A 24,760-nucleotide genomic window follows, 5' to 3' on the forward strand; every position below is an offset into this window, starting at 1 on the left:
ATCTGTATGATTTACAGAAGTCTCCTTTATACGAACATGGAATTGTTTTCTGCTACAGTTTTCCTCTCAGATGCCTTGGGATTGTTATGTGAGTTTGCACAAGGCCTGACATTCTTGAAAGAGGTACTTTATGTGCCACTCTTTGAGCTCACCTGGCAGGGTTTGGGTCTCGCTCTGTTCCTTGCATGCCTGTGTAAACTGTAACTGGGGCAATCTGGAATTTGTTAGCAAGATGATACAGAACCTGTCCAAGTTATAAATTCCACAATTACAAAAATTGTAACTAATCCAGTTTGAAAAAATTACATGCTATTTTTCTAAAATACCACAGATCTGTGATAAATTAGGTTCTATTCTGTTAGTTTGAGTGAGTTCCATATTCACAGGTATCCAATATATTAGGAGGTGACAGACAAAAACTAAAAACCCAAAACATTTGATAGACAGCTGCAATACAGCTGGTCAGAATTGGTCATGGTCATAGTTCTGTTTTTTGGATAGAATGTAGAGCAATCTGAGGTTTTTACCATTCTTTCTAAATGTCTTTGCTGTTATTGATGGTGGTGAGAAAAGGTCCAGAAAGATGACCTGGAGCTATGCACATTCCACATAAGCAACATACTTGCTGCAAGATATATTAGATTTGTCCCCTAAAACTCATTCATTTTAAATTTATTGTTGTTGCAAAGCATTAAAAAACCGGTAAAATAAAATAACATTAATTAAAGTACAACAAAGCCTAGCTCTTCAACTTTACCCTTCTGAACTTTGTGCTTTTCCTAGGCAGGGAAGACCTCCTTCCCCCCACGAATGAATTATAAAAACGTTGCTTTATTTAATATGCAATAGTCAGTATGAACCTTGGACTTTTATAATTATTATTTTTATTTCCTTTGGAAAGTCTTAACTGGCTGGACTCTTGCCTTTCTCCCTACGCTTCCCGGGAAGTGCTGTGCCTCGGGGCATGCGCACGGCGAGTGACAGAGCCGGGGCACGTGGAGCGCTGGGAGCGCTGCCGCCCGCGTCTGGAGGCTCGAAAAGCAGGAAGGGTCCTGTGCAAAGGTAAACCCAGAGCTTCTCCTCGGCTCCGCTTCTGCGGAACTGGCTCCTTTCCTTTCTCGTTTTACCCCGCTGGGCGGTGGAGTTTACCGTGTGACGAGCCCTCGCTGAAGCCAGCGCTGGCAGCTGCTGCCGCCCCGCGCCGGCCGGCAGCTGGGCCGTGCCCGCCCGCCCGGTGCTTCCCGGTGCCTCCCGGTGCGTGCCGCCCGCCCGGTGCCTCCCGGTGCTTCTCGGTGCCTCCCGGTGCGTGCCGCCCGCCCGGTGCCTCCCGGTGCGTGCCGCCCGCCCGGTGCCTTCCGATGTGTGCCGCCCGCCCGGTGCCTCAGGCGCGCAGGGAGCGCCCCTCAGCGGTGCCCGCGGCCCCCGAGAGGCGGGAATGGAGTCTGGCGGCGCGGGTCGCGGCCCTTCTGCTCGGCTCGGCCCTTTGCACGCTCTCTCCGGGGCCCTCTGGGTCAGAATTCCCCGCGGTGCCGGAGCGGCTGGGAGCGGGCGGGCTCTCCGCGGGAAGCCGCAGAGCGCCGGCGGTGCGGCGGTAGCGCACGTACCCGGGGACAGGAGTGCTCCCGCGGCCGGGCTCACGGGAACTGAGGCGAGCCGGTGCCTGCCCTGCGCAGGCAGCTCTCCGAAGGCTTACTTACTTAAATCTCTAGTCGTTCTTATACTTGGGGAGTGGTGAGTGTCCACATTTGCTCCTTTTTGAGAGACTTCCTGGCTCGCTGTGTTTTGTAATACAGACTTAAAAGTGCTTATTGTGTTTCAACCGATAGAAAATAATTCTAAAGACCTTCTTGTCCTTCCATGATGTGTTTTGCATGGTAAGTAGGACATCTTAGAAATAGTTCTTTAGGTAGATCAGAATTTCTCATTTTACTCTATGTTTGAAAACATCCAATGTTTTCTATTGATGAACTGTTTGAAAGATACTGGAATTTACTATGATTTAAAATGGTAAAAAAGTTTGTGGTAAATCAGCTGCATCTGTTTCCTGCAGGCTGTTTTAGATAGAGATCCTGGTTCCCCATCAATAAGATAGGCAAGGTCTTTTGCAGCAGGAGAAGGGAAAAGGATGTGTCACATAGATTTACAGGAAACTGAGTCTGAAGGTTTTTATATTTTTATGAAGGTATCTACTTTATCCTGACTTCTTGCAGCTTAGTTTGCCACTATTGTAGGAAGTAAATTCTTTCTAAAGGCAACCACCATATGAAAAAAATAAAAGCAATATCTGACAAGGGACTATAAAGCAAATCATTATTATAAAAAGTACTTAATACATAGTATATGAAAAATTTATACCTTTTTTGTATTCTTTCATTTTGAATAGGAAAGAAAAGATTTCTTATTATAGCAGATCATAAATTAAAATTACTTTGTTTTAGCTTTGCTTTTATCTGCCCCAGTGTCAGTGACAGCAGTGTAGTGCAATATGCTGTATAGCTTTTTGTTCTAGGAAGAGGATTGTACAGATGTCATAGGAAATCCACCTATATCTATCTTTCTGGAATGATTTCAGTACCTTGCACAGGTTGCACAAATAAGGTTTTTTCTTCCTCAACAGACCTAGTGGGTACTGCTGCCATCGCCTTGATAACATTGCACTCATGGAATCATGCCTGCAGTTGAAGAGCATTCAGTTTTGCTGAAGGTATTGATAATTTTAGTTGTTAATAATTATATCTTCTAAAGCAAGACTTGCAGACTTTTCCATGATCTCTAAGTTCAGGGAACTTGAAGAGGCTTCTTTGGTGTACTAAGGCTTTTATCACTTGTGGGTTGTGTACTCCAGCTTGAAATCAATTATGTAGGTTGTAGAACACAGTTGTTAGCACTCTGTACAAATTGGGGTATATTCTAAGAAAACAAATGAATGCTTAATATTAGATAAGGCTGTAGCTTCTATTATAATTGGGAATCAGGTTGCTTTTCTTTAGTGCAATGGCAATTTCAGCTGATGGTATGTGATTGATCAGTATCCTGTAATACAAAGGTGATCAGCCTTCTTGACTAGAAGCTATTCATTTTACCACCAATAGTTGTATTTTCTGGCAATTCCTGGAACCCAGTTTGGGATTATGGCCTAGTGAGAGCAAGCCTCCCTTAGTCATGCAGTGCTGGAATGTTAAAATCTTCAGCTTTTCCTTCTCAGTAATTGCGTTGATAGCACATGTGACCTTTTAAAGGCAGTTTTATAAATTTGAAAACTTACCAAGTGGACTAACTTCACAGTACTTGTGAGCATGTCAGTGTTCGATGTTGGGAGCTTTTCTATGAGAAGAGTCCAGACTGTAGCTTCTCCTTAAGTTTATCTTACTTAAAACATCATAATATAGAGACGCTAATTTTTACTTTGTTGCTGTGACTGAAATTAAATGTTTTGATACTTTCTCATTTCAGGTACCTCAGAATTGACTTCTTCTTAATACAGTGACCATACAGGGTCAAAGAAAAATGGTCTGCTTCTCAATATTTGAGTTTGTTGTCTATAACAGCATGGTTTTCTGTGAAAAGTGAAAGAAGAATCTTTCTAGACAGTTTAAAGCTAGCTGGTAGGATTAGCAAAATGCTTTGTTTGAGGCAGGTTTGCTTGCTCACACTGAGGCGTTACCAGGCTCGGACTCTGTGTAGTGATCTGCTTCTGAGCCAGATAAATGGCTGCACCCATGAAGATGAAGTGTTCAGCCTTGTTGGAAGAAACAAGGCCAGACTTTCTGAAAAGCATGTGGGAATTGCATTGAACATGCTGTGGCAATTGCAAAAGAAGAGGCCCTTTCTCTCAAGGACTAGTGACTATGTAAGAAATCACTCCCAGTTTCTTACACTTTGCGTTTTGGCAGAAAACAAGGTGGAACACATGGAAGATGAGGTGATAGTGGACACCTTATATAGCATCTTGAGGTAAAGAGCATTGAATACACTTTGTATTTGGTTATAAAAAGAGAAGGAATTTTGACTACAGAGCTATCTCATAAGGAGACTGTGATGAGACTGCCCTGCCACAGCTTCTGCACTCTTGACTGTGTGACACAGACAGCATAATGTCCTGTGCCTCACTTTTGGAGATACAGGCAGAACAGATCTGTTTTGCAGTCCCATTAAATATGTTTTATGATTCTTATGAATTCTGATTATTCATACACAAATGTTTACAATCTGTTTGAATGGAGAGAATGATAGAAAAGTGAAACATTGTGATAAGTAATGAAAAGACATATGTCTTATTTCCTTATAACTATTGAAGTAAAGCATTGTCTTTATTTTGCAGACTCAATGTTGAAGACCACATTTCTCTAACAAAAGTGCTTGTTACAGAAGCATGGAAAAGATTAGAAAGGCAAGTATTGTCCTGCTGTTCTTTGTGAAAGGTATAAGTTGCAAACATGATTTGCTTCATGTGAGGTTACTCAAGAGTTCTCAAAGAGTATTTATGTTTAAAATATGAGTATTTTAAATGTCAGTTGTATTTTTGAAGGTTTTGAAAATTATACAAATTATTTGATACACAAATGCTTGAGAGATTCAGATACTGCAACAAGAGGGTCCAACATTTGAGATTTTGGAATATATTGTCTGTGTAGATTTATGTATTTGAAGTGAATTGCAGGTTTTCATATTTACAACTTTACCTCAGTACTTGCTGTACAGGTCTTAAATAGTTATTAGAACCATGCTTATCTCAATTTTTATAGAACATTTTGTATTTAAACAGCAACATTTTCCCTTTGTGCATTTTGTTGTGTTTTGTTGTCTTTTGATTCCTTTTTGGAGGAGGGATATTGTAGTTTTGACTCTTTGATCTTGGGATAATGGCAGAACCAAGTGTCAGTCTGGGCACCCGCATCACAGAATTGCCTCTTCTTTATATGTGGAACATCTTGAAGTAAATAAACACAGTGTAGCTTGAAAACAAAATTATATTCAAGTAATAAATTGCTCACATTCATTTTATACATTTAACATAATTACTTGAGAATATAATCTTTATAGATTTCTCAGGCTGGTTAAGTGAAGTACAACTAATTCTTGTAGAACTCCATATAAACACCTAGGTTTTTTGCTTACTTTGTTCCCTTGTTTTGTAATTTGACTATAACCTTGGTTTTTATAGAATTGTTAAAAAATGTTTTTGTCTTTAATTATTGATTAGAAATAAAAGGTGGATATCCTGTCTGTCTTTAATGTCTTGACAGGCTTAGCTTGCCTTGTCTGTCTAAATTGGCTCTGTGCTTATACAAGCAGCACAGGCACTTCAGTCCCATAATTGGCCAAGTAGCTCATATTGTGGACATGAAACTGGATTCTATACAGGATATAAGGTAAGTGTCAGAAGCAGAAGAAACAAAATGTTGCAATTACTGGTCAGTCTTTTCTGAAGACTACCTTTTTCTCAGCTGGAGGTTACTTTGCTTCAGTTTGGAGTTTGTGGGAAAGAAGTGTTTTGTATTTGTGCATTGATTCACAAGAGAATGCATTTTCCCAATGACTTTACAAAGAATTTCCTTATAACCAGTCTAAATGATTGAAACTACAGCTTGATTGTTTAGTTTATAGAAATTTAATAATTTCCACTCTTCTACTTAGAGTACAGCAGATATTTACAATCAGCATTATCCTGATTCTAAACATGGACTTTTTTTTTTTGTAATTTAGAGGCTATTGACTCACCAGAAGAAGCTTTTCTCCCTTTTTTCTCCCTTGACATTGATAGTTTCTCATGTCTACCATGACATGTCTTTGTTAACAGCAGTAAGAGGTTTTAAAACAATATTGTGTTTATTTATCTTCAAAGCACTGTTTTTCTGGTCAAGCTGAATTAATAAATTCTCTTGCTAGCATGTCTAGCACGTTACCTTCATATTTAAACTACTTTAAACATAGTTCTAGTCAAAGAAGACCAAGATCATTTTTTCTTGTTTCTGTTCCCCTGGGGCTGTTACAGCAAAGGCTTCTCTTTCTTTCTTCTGCTTTATATAGCACTAGCAGTCTCAACACTGATTTTTTTCAGATGTGAGGAGCCTGCTTATGAAACTCTTTGAACAGGACTGCATTTCTTTACTGAAATCACTTTATTGTCGTAAGTTTTAGTCCCTTAGGAAGGGATTCTTTCTTTAGGAGTGACAATGACTCTTCTCCCCATCCTGTCACTTGTGAATTGGTTGGGGTTTTTTAGTGTGTATTGAACATTAAAAATATTTTAGCAAATATGAATCAGGGTCTTGCCTTAGGCAAACGCTTTCATCGTGTGTAACTTTGTAAGAAATGGCTGAAAAATTTAAATAATTTCAGACATTTCAGAAGTTCACTGAAAGCAGAATCTTTACTTTAGTAGGATAAATGGTTTTTACTCATCCATGTTTTTGGGATAGGATTTAAAATTCTTTTTGCACAGAAGCCAACAACACCTCAATTACCATTAATTTCTTTTTGCACTTCATTTAATAAATATGAAATGTATTGCTTACTATATTCAACGTGTAAGTAGGAAACCTTTTGAATTTTTTAGGATCTTGTCAGTTTTGATGATCAGCATATCTGAAGTTATCACAGAGAGTTTTCGAGATCGATTACTACACAAGGCCGAACAGCTCTTAGAAGAAGAGCATGAAGTCCACTTCAACTATGCCAGAAGAATACTACAGTTTCTCCAAAATGTTAAACTGAGATATCATCCAGTGCTAGAAAAATGCAACAGGATTTTCCTTAAAAGTGCCTCCCATCTTGATATACACAGTATTAGTCATATTTTTGGACTGTATGAGCAGCTGGGTTTTGACAGTGCTGAATTTCGCTTGATTGCTAAAAAGCTGCTATCTGAAGCTATAGATGATTATTATGATCCTGAAACATTTGCAAAATTATTTTTTTCTCTTGGGCCTTTGGCAGGATCCAAGGTTAGAGAAAGGTAAGTTTATGAATCATTTTGTCTTATTTACGATACATGTATTCTTACACAGAAATTAAAAATGTACTGGTGTTTGGAGGAATTTCTGAGCCCATCTGTGAGCTGAACCTTAGATTTCCTGGTTGTAACAGTGTAGCAATGGATGATTTCATAATGGAAACACTGTCAAAGCAGTATGTTTTATTAAGCAGTTGAATCAGATCCATCAATTAAGGGGGGGTGTGAATGCTGTTATGCAAGGCCATCCCGTAGCTGTCTCTTAGATTACAGCCTTCCTTTCACACTGGGTGGTAGTAAAAACATTTCTTTCTTCTGAGAAATATATGCAGTGATATGTGTTGCTTTTTCCTTTTTAAGACTGTCAGTAGCTGAAAAAGCCTGCGTCTTGTCCTATACTAGACTGCTGACATCCTGTTCTTTATGAAAGATCATCATCAGGGAGCACTTCAGCATTTAATTAGAGCATAGTATTGTGTGACACTTTTTTTTTCTCTGCCTGTTTTTCTTGTGCCACAAAATCCTGTTTGGATGTGATATTACTCATGGTCTCTCAAAGCCTGCAGTTCTAGACAGAATTTTCTGTATTAATTACAATGAATCGTATTTTTCCTTTATTCAGAGATTTGCTGCAAGCCTGTGTTGGTTTTGCCATAGCTGATTTAGTTACAAAAGCTTTTCTTCATTTTTTTAAAATTTATATTGTTTGTGATAAACATTGTCTTTAATTACCACAGAACCAGCTCAGTTCATGTTTGATTCTATTATCTGTAGCTTGCTGATTGATCATGAATTGTTCTGTGTCTTAGAGTACCTTCCCTAGTTCTTGTCTACTTTTAGAATTGTTGGACTTGCTGTTTTCTAGTATCAGAACAATATGCACTGATCCAACACGCTCACACCCCTTTAACTGTGCTAGACAGACCAGCTGTTTAGAAGAAGAGTCCACAGAACAGAAGTCTCTAGTTTGGGAGAATTTTGCTTCCAGAAATAGTCTTTGATTCTTTTCCTTATAGGTAAAGAAACTGGCTGCAATGATTGCAAGAGATTTTCAACTGTTTTTCATTGGAAAATATGTCTTTTCCTCTTTAGGTTGCTGATAACTGCAGTAAACATGGCAGAGGAATTTAGCAGTCACCAAATATTGATGATACTGAAGAGTATGCGGAAAATGAAATGCAGAAATTCTCCTCTACTCAAAAAGTAATGGTTTTGATATTACTAAGAAGTTGTATTCTCTAGGTAAACTTCCATTTAGTGTGGAAACTTTGACATATCCAGTAAGTTTAGGAGCATCACTTGCACACAAGTGCTCATACATTATAACTTATTGGCTATTACAGATTCTAGAATATTGCAGTTTGACCCAGAAGTAATTGAGGCAATTTAGGGATTTCAAAGAAAGGCATTTCACCCTTACCAAGTTACTGTTGTATAGCATCTGTCTAATTTACAAATCTGTGATAAACTTCAGCTCTAACAATTACTGTAAACTCGTGAGAGTGCAAATGAAATGTGGTAAGTCGCAGAGAACATATCCTGTCTTGGAGATCCTGTTACTTTTGTGAATTGTTTGTTCAAAAGTCATTGTGTCCTATTTTGGACTATTAAAGCTTGTGTTCTTAAGAACCTGGGCCACATTTTCTGCAGTTTTGAACTGAAAACTATTTATAGGGAGGGGTAGTGTCTGTCATACAGTGAATGGAAAAGAAGTTGATGTTTTAGGCACAGAAGATGTAACATTATATATGTCATAGATAGAGCAGAGTTAAGTGCAGGTTGTGAACAGTTATTGGATTGAAGGTACTTGTATGAATCAAATAGATCCTTGAAAGAAAAAGGACATACTTGTGTTCTGTGGCACAAAGGGATACTGAAAGGAAGATCAAGTGAATTAATGCCTTTTTTTCCTGAGTCTCACTGTCTAAAGAGGTCTTAAGGTATTATCTTTCCCTACAAATCTATCCCCCTCTGCAGCTTTAGACCAACACAACTGTAGCAACCACTTTTATGTGACTGTGGTGGTGCTGAAGCTGCTGATGCTGTTCTAGTTTATGTTCTGGGTCCACTCTAAATTGAACTGATTGTGAAATCTGCAACAGAAATTAGTAGTGTGAAGTAGCTGATTTGTTGTGATGACTTTAATTTTTGTTGTGTGGCTTTAATTTTGCAATTCAGTAAGTGGAGAGAGGCTGTTCTAAGTGGAATAGTGTCAAAATCAATGTGGAGACGAGTGCAGGTGTGTAAAACCCTCCCCACAGGTACTGTGCATCACAAGACACCTCTATTTCATGTGGCATGTTGGAGTTTGCAGTATCTTTTGTATTAGCTTAATACCATGCAATCTTTTCCTCTTTGAATTCAGGATGGCTTCTGTTCTGCACAAACACTTGGACAGCTATCATGTATTACAGTTGGTAAAGTTAACACAGTACTTGGTGGTGTTGCATTGCCAGGATCTGGAGCTGTTTGCCAAACTAAAAATGTTACTATTAGGGTAAGTGTGTATTCTTGGAAATGTAGTTATTTGAGTTTTAAACAGTTGTCTACTTAGGATTTTAAATAGCAGTCTAAGATGCTAGTGTTTTCTTCCCATAAAATATGAAGAGGTAACTAACTGTTACAAGTATTTGATTCTATTAAACATGTAAATCAGATGATGGAATGTAGATATTGTCTTGACTATAAACCCAACAGTATCTGCTAATATATATGATACCATTTAAAATCTTCTTTCCCTTTTTCGTCTGACCACTGTAATATAATGATGTTGAAATGACAATAAATTTTGATTGGTATTTGATAGGATGGGTAGATATTAATATTGTATTTGATGTTTCACAGAAGAAGTAATAAAAAAGAGACAGAATGCCTTGTTTGGGACAAGTGAAAGTGTGACACAGAAGTATTCTTTTGACTGAAGAAGCATCCAGTTAGTTCTAAGGTTTCTACAGAACAGCAGAAAGTTGCCAGACAAGAGATCTTGCTTTGATTGCTCAGCCTCTATAGGAATGTAATGCCTTGGCTGTACATATTTTTTTGGTGGATGATGTCTTCATGTTCCTCAGACTCCTTGAAACCTGGTGCTCCCTAGGACAGAAATCACAGAAATTAACCAGGCCCATAAACTCACAGATTACCTTGACAAATGTGGACCTTCTGGCCTTACTAGGTACTTCTGTGTTTATCAGTAACAGGTGGAGTCTCACCAGCTGGCTGAGCTGCTCACTGTCTTCTTCCCCTTCTTCAGTTTTGAATAAATTAGAAGGAAGAAGTTAATCTCACTGAAAAAAAAAGATGTGTGGATTTCTGCCAAGTCATGAATATTCTTCTTATTTTATATTTGATGTGCAGCTTTTGACTTCCAAACTAGAAGTTTCAAGCACTTTTTAAAATTTTGTTTAAATATTTGCACTTTGTCACTACTGATGGACTTTTTATTTCTATCTCTCTTCCAGTTATTTAAAATCTAGTGTGATACCTGCTGATACTGCAGCTGTAATTCGTGTTCTGGCCATGCTTCCTTCTTTCCAAGTGGAGGAAATGATTATAAACAAAGCAGCAGCAGTTTCGCCTCAATGCAGACTCCATCATTTGAATTGCATTGCTACAGCTCTTGTCAATTGGAATCATCATGGCCACTTTCACTGGCAAAACAGCTCTGAGCTATGTGCCAAGCTTCTGCAAAAACTCAATGACTGTGCATTTCAGAGGCTTCAGAAAGCCAACAACTTAAATCTTCTGCTGGAAGAGCTTCCATATGTGAATGGAGAGTGGTTTGAAGAAGTCCTGAATGAGGAAACTCTGGCCATGTGTCAGCACTTGATAGATCAAATAACATGGGCAAATGTTTTACCCTTGTCTTTTTTTCTCATAAAATCAGAGCACCGTTGTCCTGCATTATTTGACAGAATAGCGTCTGTGACTGCTGAAAATATAGACAAGGTGTCCCAGTTTTTCTTTCTATCTACTGTGAGTTATTCAGTAAGAAAGAACACATCAGTAGTTGATGTGTTTCAGAGCACCATCCACACATGTTTTTAAGAGTTTTCTTCAGTATAGCTGATTTGGAGATCATCTTTTTTTATGCTCACTTAAAGCTGTTTTACTTCTATGTGTATAAATTTGCACTTATTAATTTTCATTTCTTTTTTATTGTTCACTCAGTGTTAGGTCAGCCATAATAATTTACATTCAACTTTACATTTGACCATCTTATTTTTTTTTACCTTCTTGATAAATAGTCACATCACATGGTGGATATTTTAACAGTATTAATTGTTTTGGGGATTTCCCCAATAGCTTGTCGATTTGGTCAAAATTACTCTTTTTTTCATACTATCTTTTTTCTCATTCTCAATCTGGTGTTCATATAAATCTTCAATTTTATTCTGTTGCAGTTTAGTTTCTTTAAGAACATTTAATGCAAAACCTTCTTAAAAGATTCTTTATGTGTATAGAAACACTTGGATCGCCTACATGAAATAAATTTGAAGTTTTAGTTGTGGCTCCAATTTCAGCAATTTTATTTTTTTGTTATTTTCTCCAGGAAAAGTTGACCAAAAAAATTAGAAAATAGTTTGTCTACTCCTAAATCTCCAAATTCTGAATTAATTATAAAGCTTTTCTTTATAATAAAGCTATAGTAGGATATTTTGCAATAATGTGATTTAGGATGTCTTTTTTTTCAGATTCTCACCTCTGAAATCTATTTTATTCTCTTCCTTTTCTCTACTTTGAATTATGACCCTCCTGACAATGAAGAATTCTTTAAGAGTTGTATCCAACATCTTACTTCTAACTTGAGTAAGTGCAATAGACAAAGATTTTTACGCAATGAAAACAGGAATAGAATGATACTTTGATTAAGCAAAGAAAATATAAGTGTGTTACTGCTAATACTCTGCCTGCTGGGGTTAAACCATGACAGATATTCAATTTTGGGTTGTGTTTCACCCGCTGAAAATGACTCTTGATAAGGGACTAGCAAAGGATTTTTTGGCATAGTAAAAGATAAGTGAAAATTCTGATTAATTCACTGTGCTGTTATTGGTTAGAATTGTTGTGTTCTCCAAGGAAACATCATTTGGGAACAGGATACATTTTGTGATTCATGACAAAGAAATAGTTAAAATTGTGGGGGAAGTGTGTATGGATTTGTGTTGTACATTAAGAGGGAAAATCAGATGATTTGAGAGGCCAGGGAAAGGGCATTGCAAATCCTTTCAACTTTGTCGTGTGTTAATATGGGTTTCTCTCTGGTTTTTCAAGGTCGTCTTGAAAATTATCACTTGGTGCTGCTTGGTCATGCTTTGGCAATGGCTGGGTATTTTCCTCCAGTTCTGATAACAACCATATTTAATGTTTCTTTCCTAAGCAAACTGGATGCTCAACTTAAAGGTAGCTATCTAGCTTTTGGTGAATTTGATTGTGTAGCATTTGGCATAAAATGCAATTTGGACTTACATATGACTTGAGATATAGAATTACTCTTTAAATGATTCTGCTTTTGAGAAAGACACCCTCTTTATAATATAGTCGTAGTTTGAGTGCTAAAAGGGCAGGAATGAACAAAACTATGTTTTTTGTTTTAAAAGTACAGACCTGTATTGCAGATGAGAGAAAGTAATATAAACCAAATTTTATAGTCAACTTATTGCACTCGATGTTTATTACTAGAAGTAGTCACAAAGCTGAAGGAATAATGAGAGATTCTTGTCTTCAAGAAATGCATCCTACCTGTCTCTTCTCTCTAAATAAGAGACTGAGTGCTTGACTGTTTCATTCCTCTCTGCCTCTATATTGTTCATTATCAATGTACTCTTGCCATTTTGCCCTCAACTACTTAATTAAATTTACACAATAGAAGCAATTTCTGTCTTCTGTCTTCCTGTTGTTCTTAATGTTGAGCAGAACTGTGTTTTTTTCATTTATTTTCTCAGGGATTTTGAGAACCTTTCTAAAATTCTGCAGCATGAGTTGTATAAATGCCATAGTATACAGATATTTGCATTTCTAGTAAAAGATTCAGAGGTGACCATTTAGTTCAATTTGTTGGATTTTTCACATTTCAGTTCACACATTTCTATGTTGTTTTGTTGTTGTTTTTTTTTTTAATTCAGTCCTGCCTGATACGGTGAAGCAGAGGGTCCACTCAAGCCTTATGAAATTGAACAGAGCAGTCTGTCTGGAATGCCCAGAGTTTCACATCCCTTGGTTTCATGAGCCCTACTGCCAACGTGTCTTTCATAACAGTAAGTCATTTAGGACAGGAAAAACTGCTCTTGTTGCTCATAATATTCTAATTTTTTAGAAATATACTAGATGTTTCTTCTAAAGCTCTCATACTGACACTAGCACACAATAGAAGGCACACCCCTCTCTGCTGAGCATTTAGTAGTGCAGTGACTTAGTAGTGCAACTGGGAGCAAACTGGTTTTCCTTGTGAGAATTAATGTAGTAGAGATGGGATATTTCTACAGAAGAATTAAAATTTAAATACACAGAAACAGTGTATATGGCATGAAGGATGGAAAGGCAGGAAGATCATTCTGTACTGGAGAGATGGGTCATTTTGCTCCCTGCTTCACTTACAAAACTGAACATTTGACTTAAATTTTTCAAGGTAAACATTTTTACTGCCTCCTTTTGAACTTGATCCTCCCTTTTTCTTCACAAGAATCAAGATCCATCTTGATGATGAGAGATGAGATGAGAGGGATGAGAGATAGAGAAGTAGGCTAGTGATAAGTGTAGCAGCTGAGATCTTTCAGAACAGTAATCAATTCAGAATCCATCAAATGTGAACACAGGATCTCCTCTACTAATTCTCATGGGGAGATCTGCTGTGCTGTCCACAGAACTCAGCTGCTTTGTCTCTAAGACTGAAGATGTTTAATGGAGCAGGGTGTTAATCTGCAATGGACAGAGAAGTGGCAGATAGTGGGGTATGGCTGTAATCAACCCAAGGTGAGTAAATACATGTCTAAACATAACTAAAAGCAAACAAAATCCACCAGGTGAAACCTAAAACTTGAGGTTTTGTAGTATGTGAATGAAAAAATCCTGGGATCTAAACTCTGGATTTGAAATTTACTTATATCATGCACCTGCCACTTTCTAGCTAAAATGTGATCACTTTGTCTCTGAATTATGATGGAATAGCACTCGGGATCTGTGGAAAAAATTTAATTCAGTAGTCTGGCTGTCAAAAATACAATGTTTCAAAGCACTATTTTCAGAATTTTGGCTGTGGAAGTTTTGATGTATGAATTCTTTCTTTTGTCTTTGTAGGCATGAGCCAAATAAATCCACAGCGACAGCATATTCACAGAATGCTGACAGAGATCTTAGGAGGGAGCCATTATTCAAGAATATCTGTTCTCACACCATACTACTATGAAATAGGTGAGAAGTTAATACTCTAAAAATTGTTATTAAGTCCTTTCATATCACTCTTGTTACCAAGATGAGGAAGCTGCTGGTCATATGGCCCCAGAATAACACAAGATATTGCAAAGAAGAAATTGTTGTATAAAATACAGTTTCCAAAATGTTCTTTGTAGTATTAATAATGTTGGGTATCTCTAATTATGGCTATCAGTTTTTCTACAAGTAAACATTGTACAGATCAAATTCTTTCATTTTTATTTTGTCAGTAAACAGGTTTGTTTTGTTTTCTGGCAGATTTTGAGTGTGTCCTGGATGTAAATAAAAAGCCTCTTTCCTATGTGGCTCAGAATATAGCTTTGGGTGGTGTGGGGGGAATACCCTTGAGACATGACATCAAGGATGAAGGGAGAAAGGCTCTGCCACCAGGAGCTCAAAGGTCAGTACATTGAATTCTTGCACATTGACTCTTCCAAGCTTACATCCACTTTAGACTGGGTTTTTGATGCTCACGTCCTAATGTTCTGTTCCTTTTTCCAAAATCTAATGAGGTTTAGCCTTCTGGGGTGTGGTGGGTTAGCCACAGCTGCTCCCTCCCATTTGCAGGGCATGGCTCATGCCCCTGCAGTGTGATGGGGAGAGAATGTGGAGGGTAACAGCAAGGAAGAAAACTCCTGGGTTGCAATTAAGACAGTTTAATAAGTGGAGAGGAAAAAAAAGGGAGGGAGCAACAAAGCAATGGATGGCCATGCAGTCACTGACGTACAGCAGACCTGTGCCAGAGCAATGGCTGCATGGGATAAAGTCCCCTCTGCTTTACTGCTGAGCAGGATGTTGTATGGTGTGAAACACCACTTCAGGCAGCTGATGTTCCCTCCCAGCTGTGTCCCTTGCTCTTGTCAATGCAGCCTGTATGTACTGTGGGACAGGGGGAGAAACAGGGAAGGCCTTGATGCTGTGCAAGCGCTTTTCAGCAGTAGCCAAGATATCAGTGTGTTATTGACAGTTCTGGTCACAAGTTCAAAACACAACATCGTACATCATACCAACTGGTATGAAGAAAAGTATCTCCATCCCAGCCAAACCCCATACAGGTTCTTGACATGTGTTTCATGAGACTGGAATACTGTTTTCCTCCCACCTTTTCAAATGCAAGCCTTGAAAATGTTGGTTAGCTGTTTTTACCACTGGAACAAAAACAGATGCAGGGAGAAAATGCTTTTTCTGAATTCAAGTATCTCTAGATAAATAGGAGGAAAATGTTTTGTCTAATTCCAGGGAGTTGTTTAATTTTTGTTTTCTGATAATTGTCAGGTTTATCTAGTCTTGCTGTAACTATCAGTACTGAACTAGAACTGTCACTTCTTGCTATTCAGGTAGGACGTAGAAATAAATGCACATTATTACTGTTTGCAGAATTGCTTTGGAATTTCTTGATTCAAAAGCTTTTAGCAAAGATTATTCACATCATCTGAAAGGAGAACCTGCAGTGAAAAAGCGACACCTGGAAATGCTGGGGTACCGAGTCGTTCAGGTGAGCAGTCAGCAATGCTTTGTGTCCTTTCTGGATTGTATCAGCAGTGCAAAATGATCCAACAGATTTAGGGCAGTTTTGTCATTAAAAGTACTTACTGGGAGAGAGCAATTTTTGTAGGCAGGGGGGAATCTCTAAGCTGTTCTCAAAATGGTGTAAGGACTTCACAGACTCACACCTTCTCTGAAAGAGGGTGAAGCAAAGCTGAAGTGAAAAGGTCCCACTCTAACCTTACTGCAGGCAAACTAGCAATCTCATTGCAGCCTGAGTAAAGGAGAAAAAGTCAAATGAGAGTTTCAGTTGAATTCACTGAAGATTTCTATGGTAGAAAAGGATTGAACATACTCTCCTTGAGTGATAAGACAGTTTGGCAGCTGCCAGACGGGATATGGATGCTGTTTGTCTGCTGCAATGATAGTGCTGTGACAGGGAACACCAAAGGCCAGACATAATTCACCACCAGCACTGAAACATTTGGGAATTGGAGATTCATTAATGCAGAGGCTCCTATATATTTAACAACTCACCTAACCTCATTTTAGCTAGAATCCTTCTTTAAGCTTAATTTTTGTTGGTTGTGGTTTTTGTAAACAGAATAATCATCCTTTTTCATGTTACACTACTGATACACCATTCCAGTCTGCTACATTAGCATTACAAACTACAGTGACCTGGGATTTTTCTCTCAGTTTGTGTTTTAAAAGAGGGTGTAATAGAGTTGTCACAGCCTATTTTGTGTGGGCATCTGTTTTATATCTCTGCAACTATGCTGCTTTTTAGAAGCAGGCTGACTGTACTTACATAAAGGAGAATCTTACAATAAGAAATGGATCTTTTCAGTATTGGAGTAAGCCAGGCTTTGGGAGGTGGTAAATATCTTCAAGTGAAGAACAACAGATATCAGAGAGCCTTTTCTTTGCTCTTATGTGGTATGTGGCTTATACCAATGTTAAAAGTCAGTTTGTACCATTCTGTTCTACAGATTCCTCACTTCAAATGGAATTCCATGGTTCTGTCAACAAAAAGTGAACAGCTGGAATACCTGAGACAGCAGCTGTATGGAATACAGTGATATCAGACATGCAGTCTAAAGTATTTTTATAAAAACAGTTTATGTATCATCAAACATCTCATAAAATCTCTTTGTGTCGGGTGGGCCAAGGCTTGCCAAGGTCATCAGAAGTAAAGAGATTTAATCCTCATTTCATTAGGGATTACAAAAGGCAGGTCACAGTGGGCTGTGAAGATGTGGTAAGGATGCTTACAATTTCTCATTATCTGGAAGCTATTACAAGCACATGAATCTGGCAGTTTTGCAATCAAATTACATTATTATTTCCTAAATAAATATTCAGAGGCTTAGCCAGACATAAAACTCTTCACAGAAAAAGTTGGAAATACTGTTGACTAGGAGAGTGGAGTCAGCAATCTACTGGAAACTATGTCTGTCCTCCACTATGTGACAGAATGAGCAGCTAGGAATCAAACAGTATCTGTACTCTGAAACCAAGAAACTGAAATGCGGATTTTCTAAGAATAAGGCTGCTTTTAGAGCCATTCAGTTTCTATTCTCAGAACAGAGGTACTGTGGGGAGAGTGTTGGGTGGTGAGGAACCTCCAGCTGCTTCTCCTACTCTGTGATCTGGTGTGTGCAGAAGAATGGCTGAGCCTTCTGGAACACCTCCACATACTGGAAAATCCAGCCAGGGTTTGTGCAGGAGGTGTAAGACACTGAGATGTAGAAGGAAAAAGTGGAGTAGCCAGGAGAATGTTCGTTGTAGAGCAGTAACTGCAGGGGTGTCATACTTGGCAAATCATCCCGTTTCCAGAGGCAGCCACATTGTGCCTACAGCTGCCATCACCTTAGGGTGACTGCCAGCTGTGCCTGTATTCTCACATGTGCAAGAGGATATGTTTTCTTGCTTATTTAGTAGAAACAGGACACATTCTTTTATCACTTCACCTGAAACCTGGCAGAGATAAGCAACTGCATATCTGAATAGGCCATTATGCATTTGGCTGTCACCTTTTTTTCTACTATTCAGTAGCAGAAGAAAAATGTTTTATTAACTGAATACAAGTCAGGACAGGAACTGGAAAGTCAGGAAAAACCAACAGAACTGATCTAAGCTGTAAGGTACTTTCCTCCTGAGGCAGCCCTCATGTTTGTGGGATGACTGACAAAACTAAGTGTAGTCTAGACACTTAGGGTTATCAAATGGACAAAGGCTCCAAGATGTAATGACAGCTTTGAGGAAATGTCATTGAAGGCACAGCACATAGAACAATTCTGTGTGCATTATATTTTGTATAAAATGGAGAAGACAATCATAAATATAGGTTAGGATTTCAGAAGGTGGACTACCTGTCAAAGGCTCTCACATGACTCTGTTTCTGTACAGACAGCCTTCAAGCAGCAGCCTTGGAGTGTTAGTGGCTGAAGTTATCGGTCAGAGTGGTCATGTTTGAGCTGAACCCTGCTTTTCAGGGTTCTAGCAGTCACTGTACCAAGCCAGTTTTCTTCAAATTATGTATGGATTAAGTTATGAGTATGCACAATGGGAAGAGGATTAAAAGATTAAAACTTGTTATGAGTGGTCCAGAAAGGGCATTGAAGAAAAGCAAAAAAAAAAAAAAAAGCAATTCAGTAAAAGGTGTTGTTCTTGATTCTTTGCACTCATTCTTTCTATATTAAATCAGCAAGTGTTAGAGCAGATGAGTGGTGTAAACCAGTGATCTAACTGGAGCCAATAAACACAGGTGCTAAGCACAGCTGCAGATTTGGGAACTAAAGGGAAGATGCCCCACAGATTAAGTACTAGTGGTCAGTAACATACTGAAATGAACTATGATGGCTGTGCCTCTGCATATGTTTACTTCTGTCTCATAGGAGGGCAATGCAAGAGGTCATTTGATAGCTGGCATTGCTGTTTAATCAGGTGTGGTGGCCTTGTTTTCCAGTTTAGATTTAAATTTATGAAATCCTTTAGATTGATGACAGCCTCTTTATGCAATGGAGAAATCCTTTGAAGAGCTACTCAACAAAAAAATGGTAAGCAAGCTCTGAAGAAGAAGAAAACAGAGTGCTTTATTTTGGGCAAAGGCTGTACTAAGAGATCTGTGCTGTCAGTATGATAGTGATGATGAGCTAATCACTAAAAAAAGACGCCATCAAGTGATACTTTTATAGTTTTAAAAACAAAGTTTTAATTGTTAAAAGTTTCAACATCAAAATGCATCAACTCTATAGTAAATGAAAAAGTCCTCTCTGTCACAGGTATTTGCTAAAGATAGCTCTTTTAGGACTTTTTCATGAGTGCTTGCTATTGACCTCAGATCTCTGAGAAAAACTTCATAAAATATTTGCTTTGGAAATAAATATAAAAGCATTAAAAAAGTGGAAAATCCTTGTTAGCAGAAGTCTAAACACAGTAGGTAAAACAGTAGAGCTACTAACCTTATGAACTCCTCTCTCTACCCTCTCCTCTGTCTACTAGTATAGCTTTGGCTGAAACTGGCATTTATTAGGCCACATAATATTAAGCCACTTTTGTTTAAAACATTCATTTATATTCCAAGCTAAATTATTTTTGAGGTCTGTGATGAGAATACTTCCAAGATATTGCTGAAGAGTGAAGGATTTATATATGTTACTAAAAGGGGAAATCTGGCCTTACAAACAGCCAGTTAGAATAAAATTAGCTACCTATTAGTTGTATTTAACGTAACAATTAATTCATGCACATTGTTTGGAGGACAAGCCATCAATAACTGGATTGTATTGAGCGCAAGGAAGGCTAACTAGTGTTGTTTGCAGTTTCACAGAGTGGAAAATTGAGTTCTTGCCAAAATCTTAATCTAATCAACATTAATTATAACCATTTAGAAATTTAAACACTGGCAAAAATTCAGTGGTTGCTGGTTAGCTAGAAAGTATCTTAAGAACTGGACAGACAAATGAACTATTTAACAGTTCCCAGTATGACTAGTATGCTGCTATAAAACTGTACAATTTGGGGACATTTTCATGCAACAAAACCAGAAGAGCCTGTCAGAACTCCCCCACCATATCACATCTTCCAGCATTTTGTTTACAGTTTTGATAACTTGAAGAGATTTAAGCGTGTGGCCAGGCAGGAGGCTCCAGTAGCATATCGGATCTCTTTCAGTATGCCAACCCATTCTTTCTTCTCATCATCATACCTGCATTTTAAAAGAAGTTAGAAAATAGCTTCTTTAAATTTGAGTTTGATGCTTCAGCACACATACATGAAAAGGAGGATAGTCCACCTGTTGCAAAGGCTTGTAGCAACCATGTGCTGAAGGGTGCAAAGAAAGGCTGCTTTTGTCCTCTACTCCAGAACAGAAAGATGTTCTTGCACACAAGCTATTCTTTTCCTGGTCCCTAAAGCTTGTTGCTGACCTGTGTCATGCTTTAAAAAAGCTTGCCCCTTAAGGCATCCCTTCTGAATTTCCTCAGAGTCTTGCACACAAAGTTGGGGGGTTTTCCTTCCTATTCCCAACTAAAGCTTCTGAATTTACATTAGCAACTAAGAGTCGCAGCAGAGATATGATGTCTCATCACTGCTGCTGTGATTAGCTCAAAAAACCCTAGGAGATAGGGACTTCTCATTCTCTTGGAACAGTTACTCATTTGACCATCAACACATCAGTATGTACAGGCCTCTGTATATACGTGCTTTTCTGCATCACAGTGGCACAAAAATGTTTTTATTGGCAAGGGTAAACATACCAAGAAATGGCAATTTACTCTTTTAAAGAAGCTGAAGATTGTGACTTGGACTGGTCAAATAATTAGTAGGTGGAAGTAGTCATTAGATCCAGGTCTCATGTTTATTTGTTACTTTCTGACAAACTTTTTTATCTATCAACAAATGCTTTACAGCCTGTGCTATGGATCATTTTCAGAGTTACACAGAAAAATAGCATTAGCCTCCAGTGTCTACAAACCTCAATTCTAGATAAGAGCTTTGACCAGGAAAGAGTGACTAAAATTAAACTTACTTCCATATGTCAGTGACTTCACTAGGTGCAAATTCTTTAGATTCAAGCTGAATCATTGCAAAGCCTCCAATAGCATACAAAGCTCCACTTAAAGTGACTAAACTAATGGAACTTCTCTCTTGGGGAAATTCAGGCATTATCTCCCATCTAAGGATCAAAAGAAAAAAGTTAAACACATAAGAAATACAGTAAACTGAATGCACTAAAACACTTCTCTGGGCAACAAATTCGGGTACCATGACTGTGGTTTAATAAAATGAAAAAATTCTGAGATTTATCAGCCGTATGTTCCAGTGTCTCCATCCCCTCATGGACTTCTGCAGCTCTTAAATTACACAATTACACTGTTTAGTCATCTCTTCTCAGGGACAACTTCTTTCAGATTCCCTGATTGTTCAGTAACATGCTTCATACAGACATATTGTTCCCCAGTTATTCTCATTTCTCCCTACAGTTTCCAAAATGCACATTTATTTCAAATGACATTAGCATAATAATTGGAGTGTGCGTGGGTGCAGGAAAAACATCTACAGACCTGCTTTGTAAACTGCTGCTGTTGTTGCTGAACATGTGACTGTAGACCAAATGTCTCAGTTGGGAGTATAGGTACCTGAACAGCTTTGTGACTCTTACCTCAGGGCTCCTAAAAGCCTAGATGATAAAACACTTGATTAAAATAGCTTGAATATTGCACTCACTTATTGGTGGTCAGATCAAAAGCTTCAACAGATGCAGTAAGGCCTTCCTCAGTGACACCACCTGCAATGACAATCTTGCCCTTATGGATGGCTGTTCCAAACATCGAGCGAGGCACTTTCATTGGAGCCAGGTCTCTCCAGTCTCCTTTCTTGGGATTGTACACAAATAATCTATTAGTGCATTTCCTGGGGAGCAAAAAGAAAATTGGTGATCATTTCTAATGAACTTTTGACTTGTTCCAAGTAGATCAATTGAGGTAGACTGTATGGGTTTATCTATACCACCTCTTCCCTATCCTGGAGAATCCTTTATTGTAGCTAATCTGAGAATCCTTGCAATGTCTACAAAGCACTACTCACATCCATAGGACTAAATCAAATGTGGTTTACATTACATAGGGCAGCCATTTCACTGTACTTTTGAGGAGAAAGACAACATCCTTTCCCAGCATATTGTATTCAGATGGATTTGTGGAGGAATATATAGCAAAGTTATATAAAGGAAAGATTATGATGGAGTTTTGGCTGATATGACAAATTTTTATCTTAAATATCCCCTATAAAACACTTAAAAATTACCACCCCCTGTTCAGTGTCAGTGAACACTTTTATTTTCCTAAGGTCATACCCAATAAAGTATAACAGGTATCACAGGCAAGAAAATTGGAAAAACAGACTGTAAATCCAGGGCCCCTAGGTATTTCTATCTGAAAGGAAAGAGTACTTTCAGTGAAGGTCCTCATAGCTATGTATTACTAATTTGCCTGCAGCGTAAGTAAAATTTGCCTTGGAAATAAGCATGGTTATTAAAATAGCAAGTTAGATTACAATTTATATGTAATTTACTTTATCGCCAAAAAATATTTCCTTCATACCATAATGTATTCCCCTCTGCCAGACTATTAGCAACCTTAATCCAGAGATGCAGAAAAGGGAAAACCTAATTTCTGAGTGTGAGACACATTATTTATTAAGGACCAAGAAGATAATGCTATTGTCATAAAAAGACTTAGAAACTCACTTATCATCAGTTTTTCCACCAAGACAATATATCAGTCCATTGTTTGAGATAGTTGCATGGCCATATACTTTGATGGGCAGTTTTTTGATCTCACCCCATTTCATTGCCCTGGAACAAGAAGATTACTGTTAGGTTTTTTTCAACTAACAATGGGCCATCTCCATGTCCTCAGTGGGCATGATTAAAATTGGAACATACACAGGGTCATAGCACAGTACTGAATCAAGCGACTCCTCGGTGCGAAGGTCCTTGCCTGCTATGACATAGATCTTGTTGTCTGACTCTCCCAGCCCGAAGAGACACCTGGCTGACGGCAGTGGAGGAAGGGCAACCCACTCACCAGCAATGCTATCCAGCTGAAAGAGCATCAGAACAGCAAGGGTTAGGAAAGGCAAAGAGTAAAAATCCACACAATGAACACTGTTCCACAGAATTTATCTATTGGCACTCAGTGTCTCTCAACAGCAAATCTGCTTATCTGAACAACCTGCCCTTCCCTCAGTGCAACTAATGAATGATGTCTTCTACCCACACATACTTCATTGTGCTCAGATCTAGCAGAGTCAATGCCATACAACTCTATTTGTGTCTGCTCACCCTCACTGTTTCCTTGCCTCTTTATTAAGCTCTTCCTTACACAAAGGTCCCTCACTCTCGGTTCCCTATCATGTTGGAAAGAACAGGTGGTTCTTCCTGCCTGAGGGAGCAGCCACTCCTGCAGTTGCACACCTGTGTGTTTAGCTGGTGGTGCTCATTGCTACAGTGAGGTGCCAGACATGCTTACACAGTTCTTACTGATCAGGAAACATCACATGGCAAAGGGCACAGATGTTTCTTTTGTAATCCCTAGGGCAACAGATGTGTGTTTCATCACAAATACCCTCAAGAGTTTGTGAGATCTCTGAATACACAAAAACCACTTAACTCTTAAGAAAAATAGGAACTCACTGTAGGTCCCTCAGCAATAATATTGGTGTCATTTCTACTGTAGTACTCTCAGGGCTCTCTCAATTAATTAACATCCAGTATGCTGAAAACATCTAAGGAAAAGTAGCAGCAGGAGGACAGATAACAAAATAAACCATGATTTTCCTAGAATAAGTACCTGTGGTACTTATTTTTTTTTTTGATCTGAGAATTTGTGATTGAACGTGAATTACCTCTAACATTGAAAAAGAACTATTTTCTCAGACCTACTGCTTATAGATTTGCTGGAATTGGTATAGGAAGGGAGGGTAAGATAAGAGTTTGTATAGGTGTAAAGGCATTTGATAGAAAGTAAAAGAAAGTTCAGTCAAAATAAAGTTCAGGATTCAGCTTGGTCACATTCTTCTTCCAGAAATATGTTCCACAGTCAAGGTTTCCATGCTAAGTGCATCTCCCAAATTTGACAGACCACCCCTGTTGGACAGAAAGTTTTATTGCAACAGGGAAATGTAGTTTGTGGCCATGGATTTCCCCAGTAGTTGGATCTGGGTAGGGCAATGAGAAGATCACAGAGATCACAGCTTACTTCCTAAGTCTTCAAGATGACATATTTACTGCTGATAGGGCATCGACTTGTCATGCATTCTCGAGCCAGTGGTAGCCTTGTTTTCTCCCAGGTTGCAAGCTACCAAATGCAATGCTCTACTGGTGGAAAAAGGAAGATCAGCAAGTGAAAATTGGTTTGGCACTGCATTAATATTTTGGAGAGAACAACTGCCACATGGGTAATGCAGACAAGTATTGTAACTATAGGGAATAGCAGCATTAAGTAAGCTTAAAGATGACAAGCAAACAAACATGATTTCAGGAAATGGATGTTGACATTTAAAGTAGAATTTTGAAAACTTCATCTATTTTTAGTATCAGTCTTGAGGTTTAGTTTCTCAGAGGCCACTTTCTAGTAGCCTGAGACTTACTCAGTTCTGGACTAAACACACATGACTACATCAATATGAAACCAAGTCTTTTATTGTGTGTGCAAAGAGTGAGCCTGGCTCCTATAAACAATATTTGCATTTTTTAATATCAAAATTCTATCACTGCTTATTACTGTGCTTTATTTCATATTAAAACAGGACTTAATTTTACTCTTTTAGGCCAGTATGCCTAAAGAGAGGATGTGGCCAGCAGCATATTGCATAATTCAGCAC

The 24,760-nt window shown here is 38.3% G+C and overlaps 2 protein-coding genes across 4 annotated transcripts in view; one reads left to right on the plus strand and one right to left on the minus strand.

Moving 5' to 3' along the window:
• FASTKD1 (FAST kinase domains 1) lies at positions 1-19,149 on the plus strand. Of its 3 annotated transcripts, XM_030952147.1 has the most exons (17): positions 1-88; positions 902-1,062; positions 2,618-2,704; positions 3,454-3,954; positions 4,322-4,390; positions 5,247-5,372; positions 6,560-6,958; positions 8,048-8,158; positions 9,321-9,452; positions 10,414-10,900; positions 11,647-11,761; positions 12,227-12,355; positions 13,078-13,209; positions 14,249-14,362; positions 14,642-14,783; positions 15,761-15,878; positions 16,861-19,149. In XM_030952147.1, the coding sequence occupies exons 4-17, from the start codon at positions 3,620-3,622 to the stop codon at positions 16,948-16,950; spliced, it is 2,499 nt and encodes an 832-aa protein (XP_030808007.1). In that variant the 5' UTR covers positions 1-88; positions 902-1,062; positions 2,618-2,704; positions 3,454-3,619; the 3' UTR covers positions 16,951-19,149. The 3 variants fall into 3 exon arrangements, with proteins under 3 accessions (XP_030808007.1, XP_030808008.1, XP_030808009.1); XM_030952148.1 differs by lacking the exons at positions 1-88; positions 902-1,062 and adding an exon at positions 1,270-1,731; XM_030952149.1 differs by lacking the exons at positions 1-88; positions 902-1,062 and having other exon boundaries at positions 2,443-2,704.
• KLHL41 (kelch like family member 41) overlaps positions 19,061-24,760 on the minus strand; it is a 7,667-nt gene continuing 1,967 nt past the window's right edge. The window contains exons 2-6 of the mRNA XM_030952150.1: positions 22,821-22,978; positions 22,623-22,730; positions 21,602-21,787; positions 20,904-21,050; positions 19,061-20,081 (exon numbers count right to left, since the gene is read on the minus strand). Coding sequence (XP_030808010.1) covers positions 19,970-20,081; positions 20,904-21,050; positions 21,602-21,787; positions 22,623-22,730; positions 22,821-22,978 — 711 coding nt within the window. The 3' untranslated portion in view covers positions 19,061-19,969. The remainder of the gene's footprint in view (positions 20,082-20,903; positions 21,051-21,601; positions 21,788-22,622; positions 22,731-22,820; positions 22,979-24,760) is intronic.

Source organism: Camarhynchus parvulus, chromosome 7 (genome assembly GCF_901933205.1).
Source record: "Camarhynchus parvulus chromosome 7, STF_HiC, whole genome shotgun sequence".
Lineage (NCBI taxonomy): Eukaryota > Metazoa > Chordata > Aves > Passeriformes > Thraupidae > Camarhynchus > Camarhynchus parvulus.

Coding starts and splice junctions, on each gene's coding strand:
- FASTKD1 (XM_030952147.1), top strand. CDS start 3,620: ATGCTTTGTTTGAGGCAGGTTTGCTTGCTCACACTGAGGCGTTACCAG. Junction 3,955..4,321: donor ACCTTATATAGCATCTTGAG/GTAAAGAGCATT, acceptor TTTATTTTGCAG/ACTCAATGTTGAAGACCACA. Junction 8,159..9,320: donor AATTCTCCTCTACTCAAAAA/GTAATGGTTTTG, acceptor CTTTGAATTCAG/GATGGCTTCTGTTCTGCACA.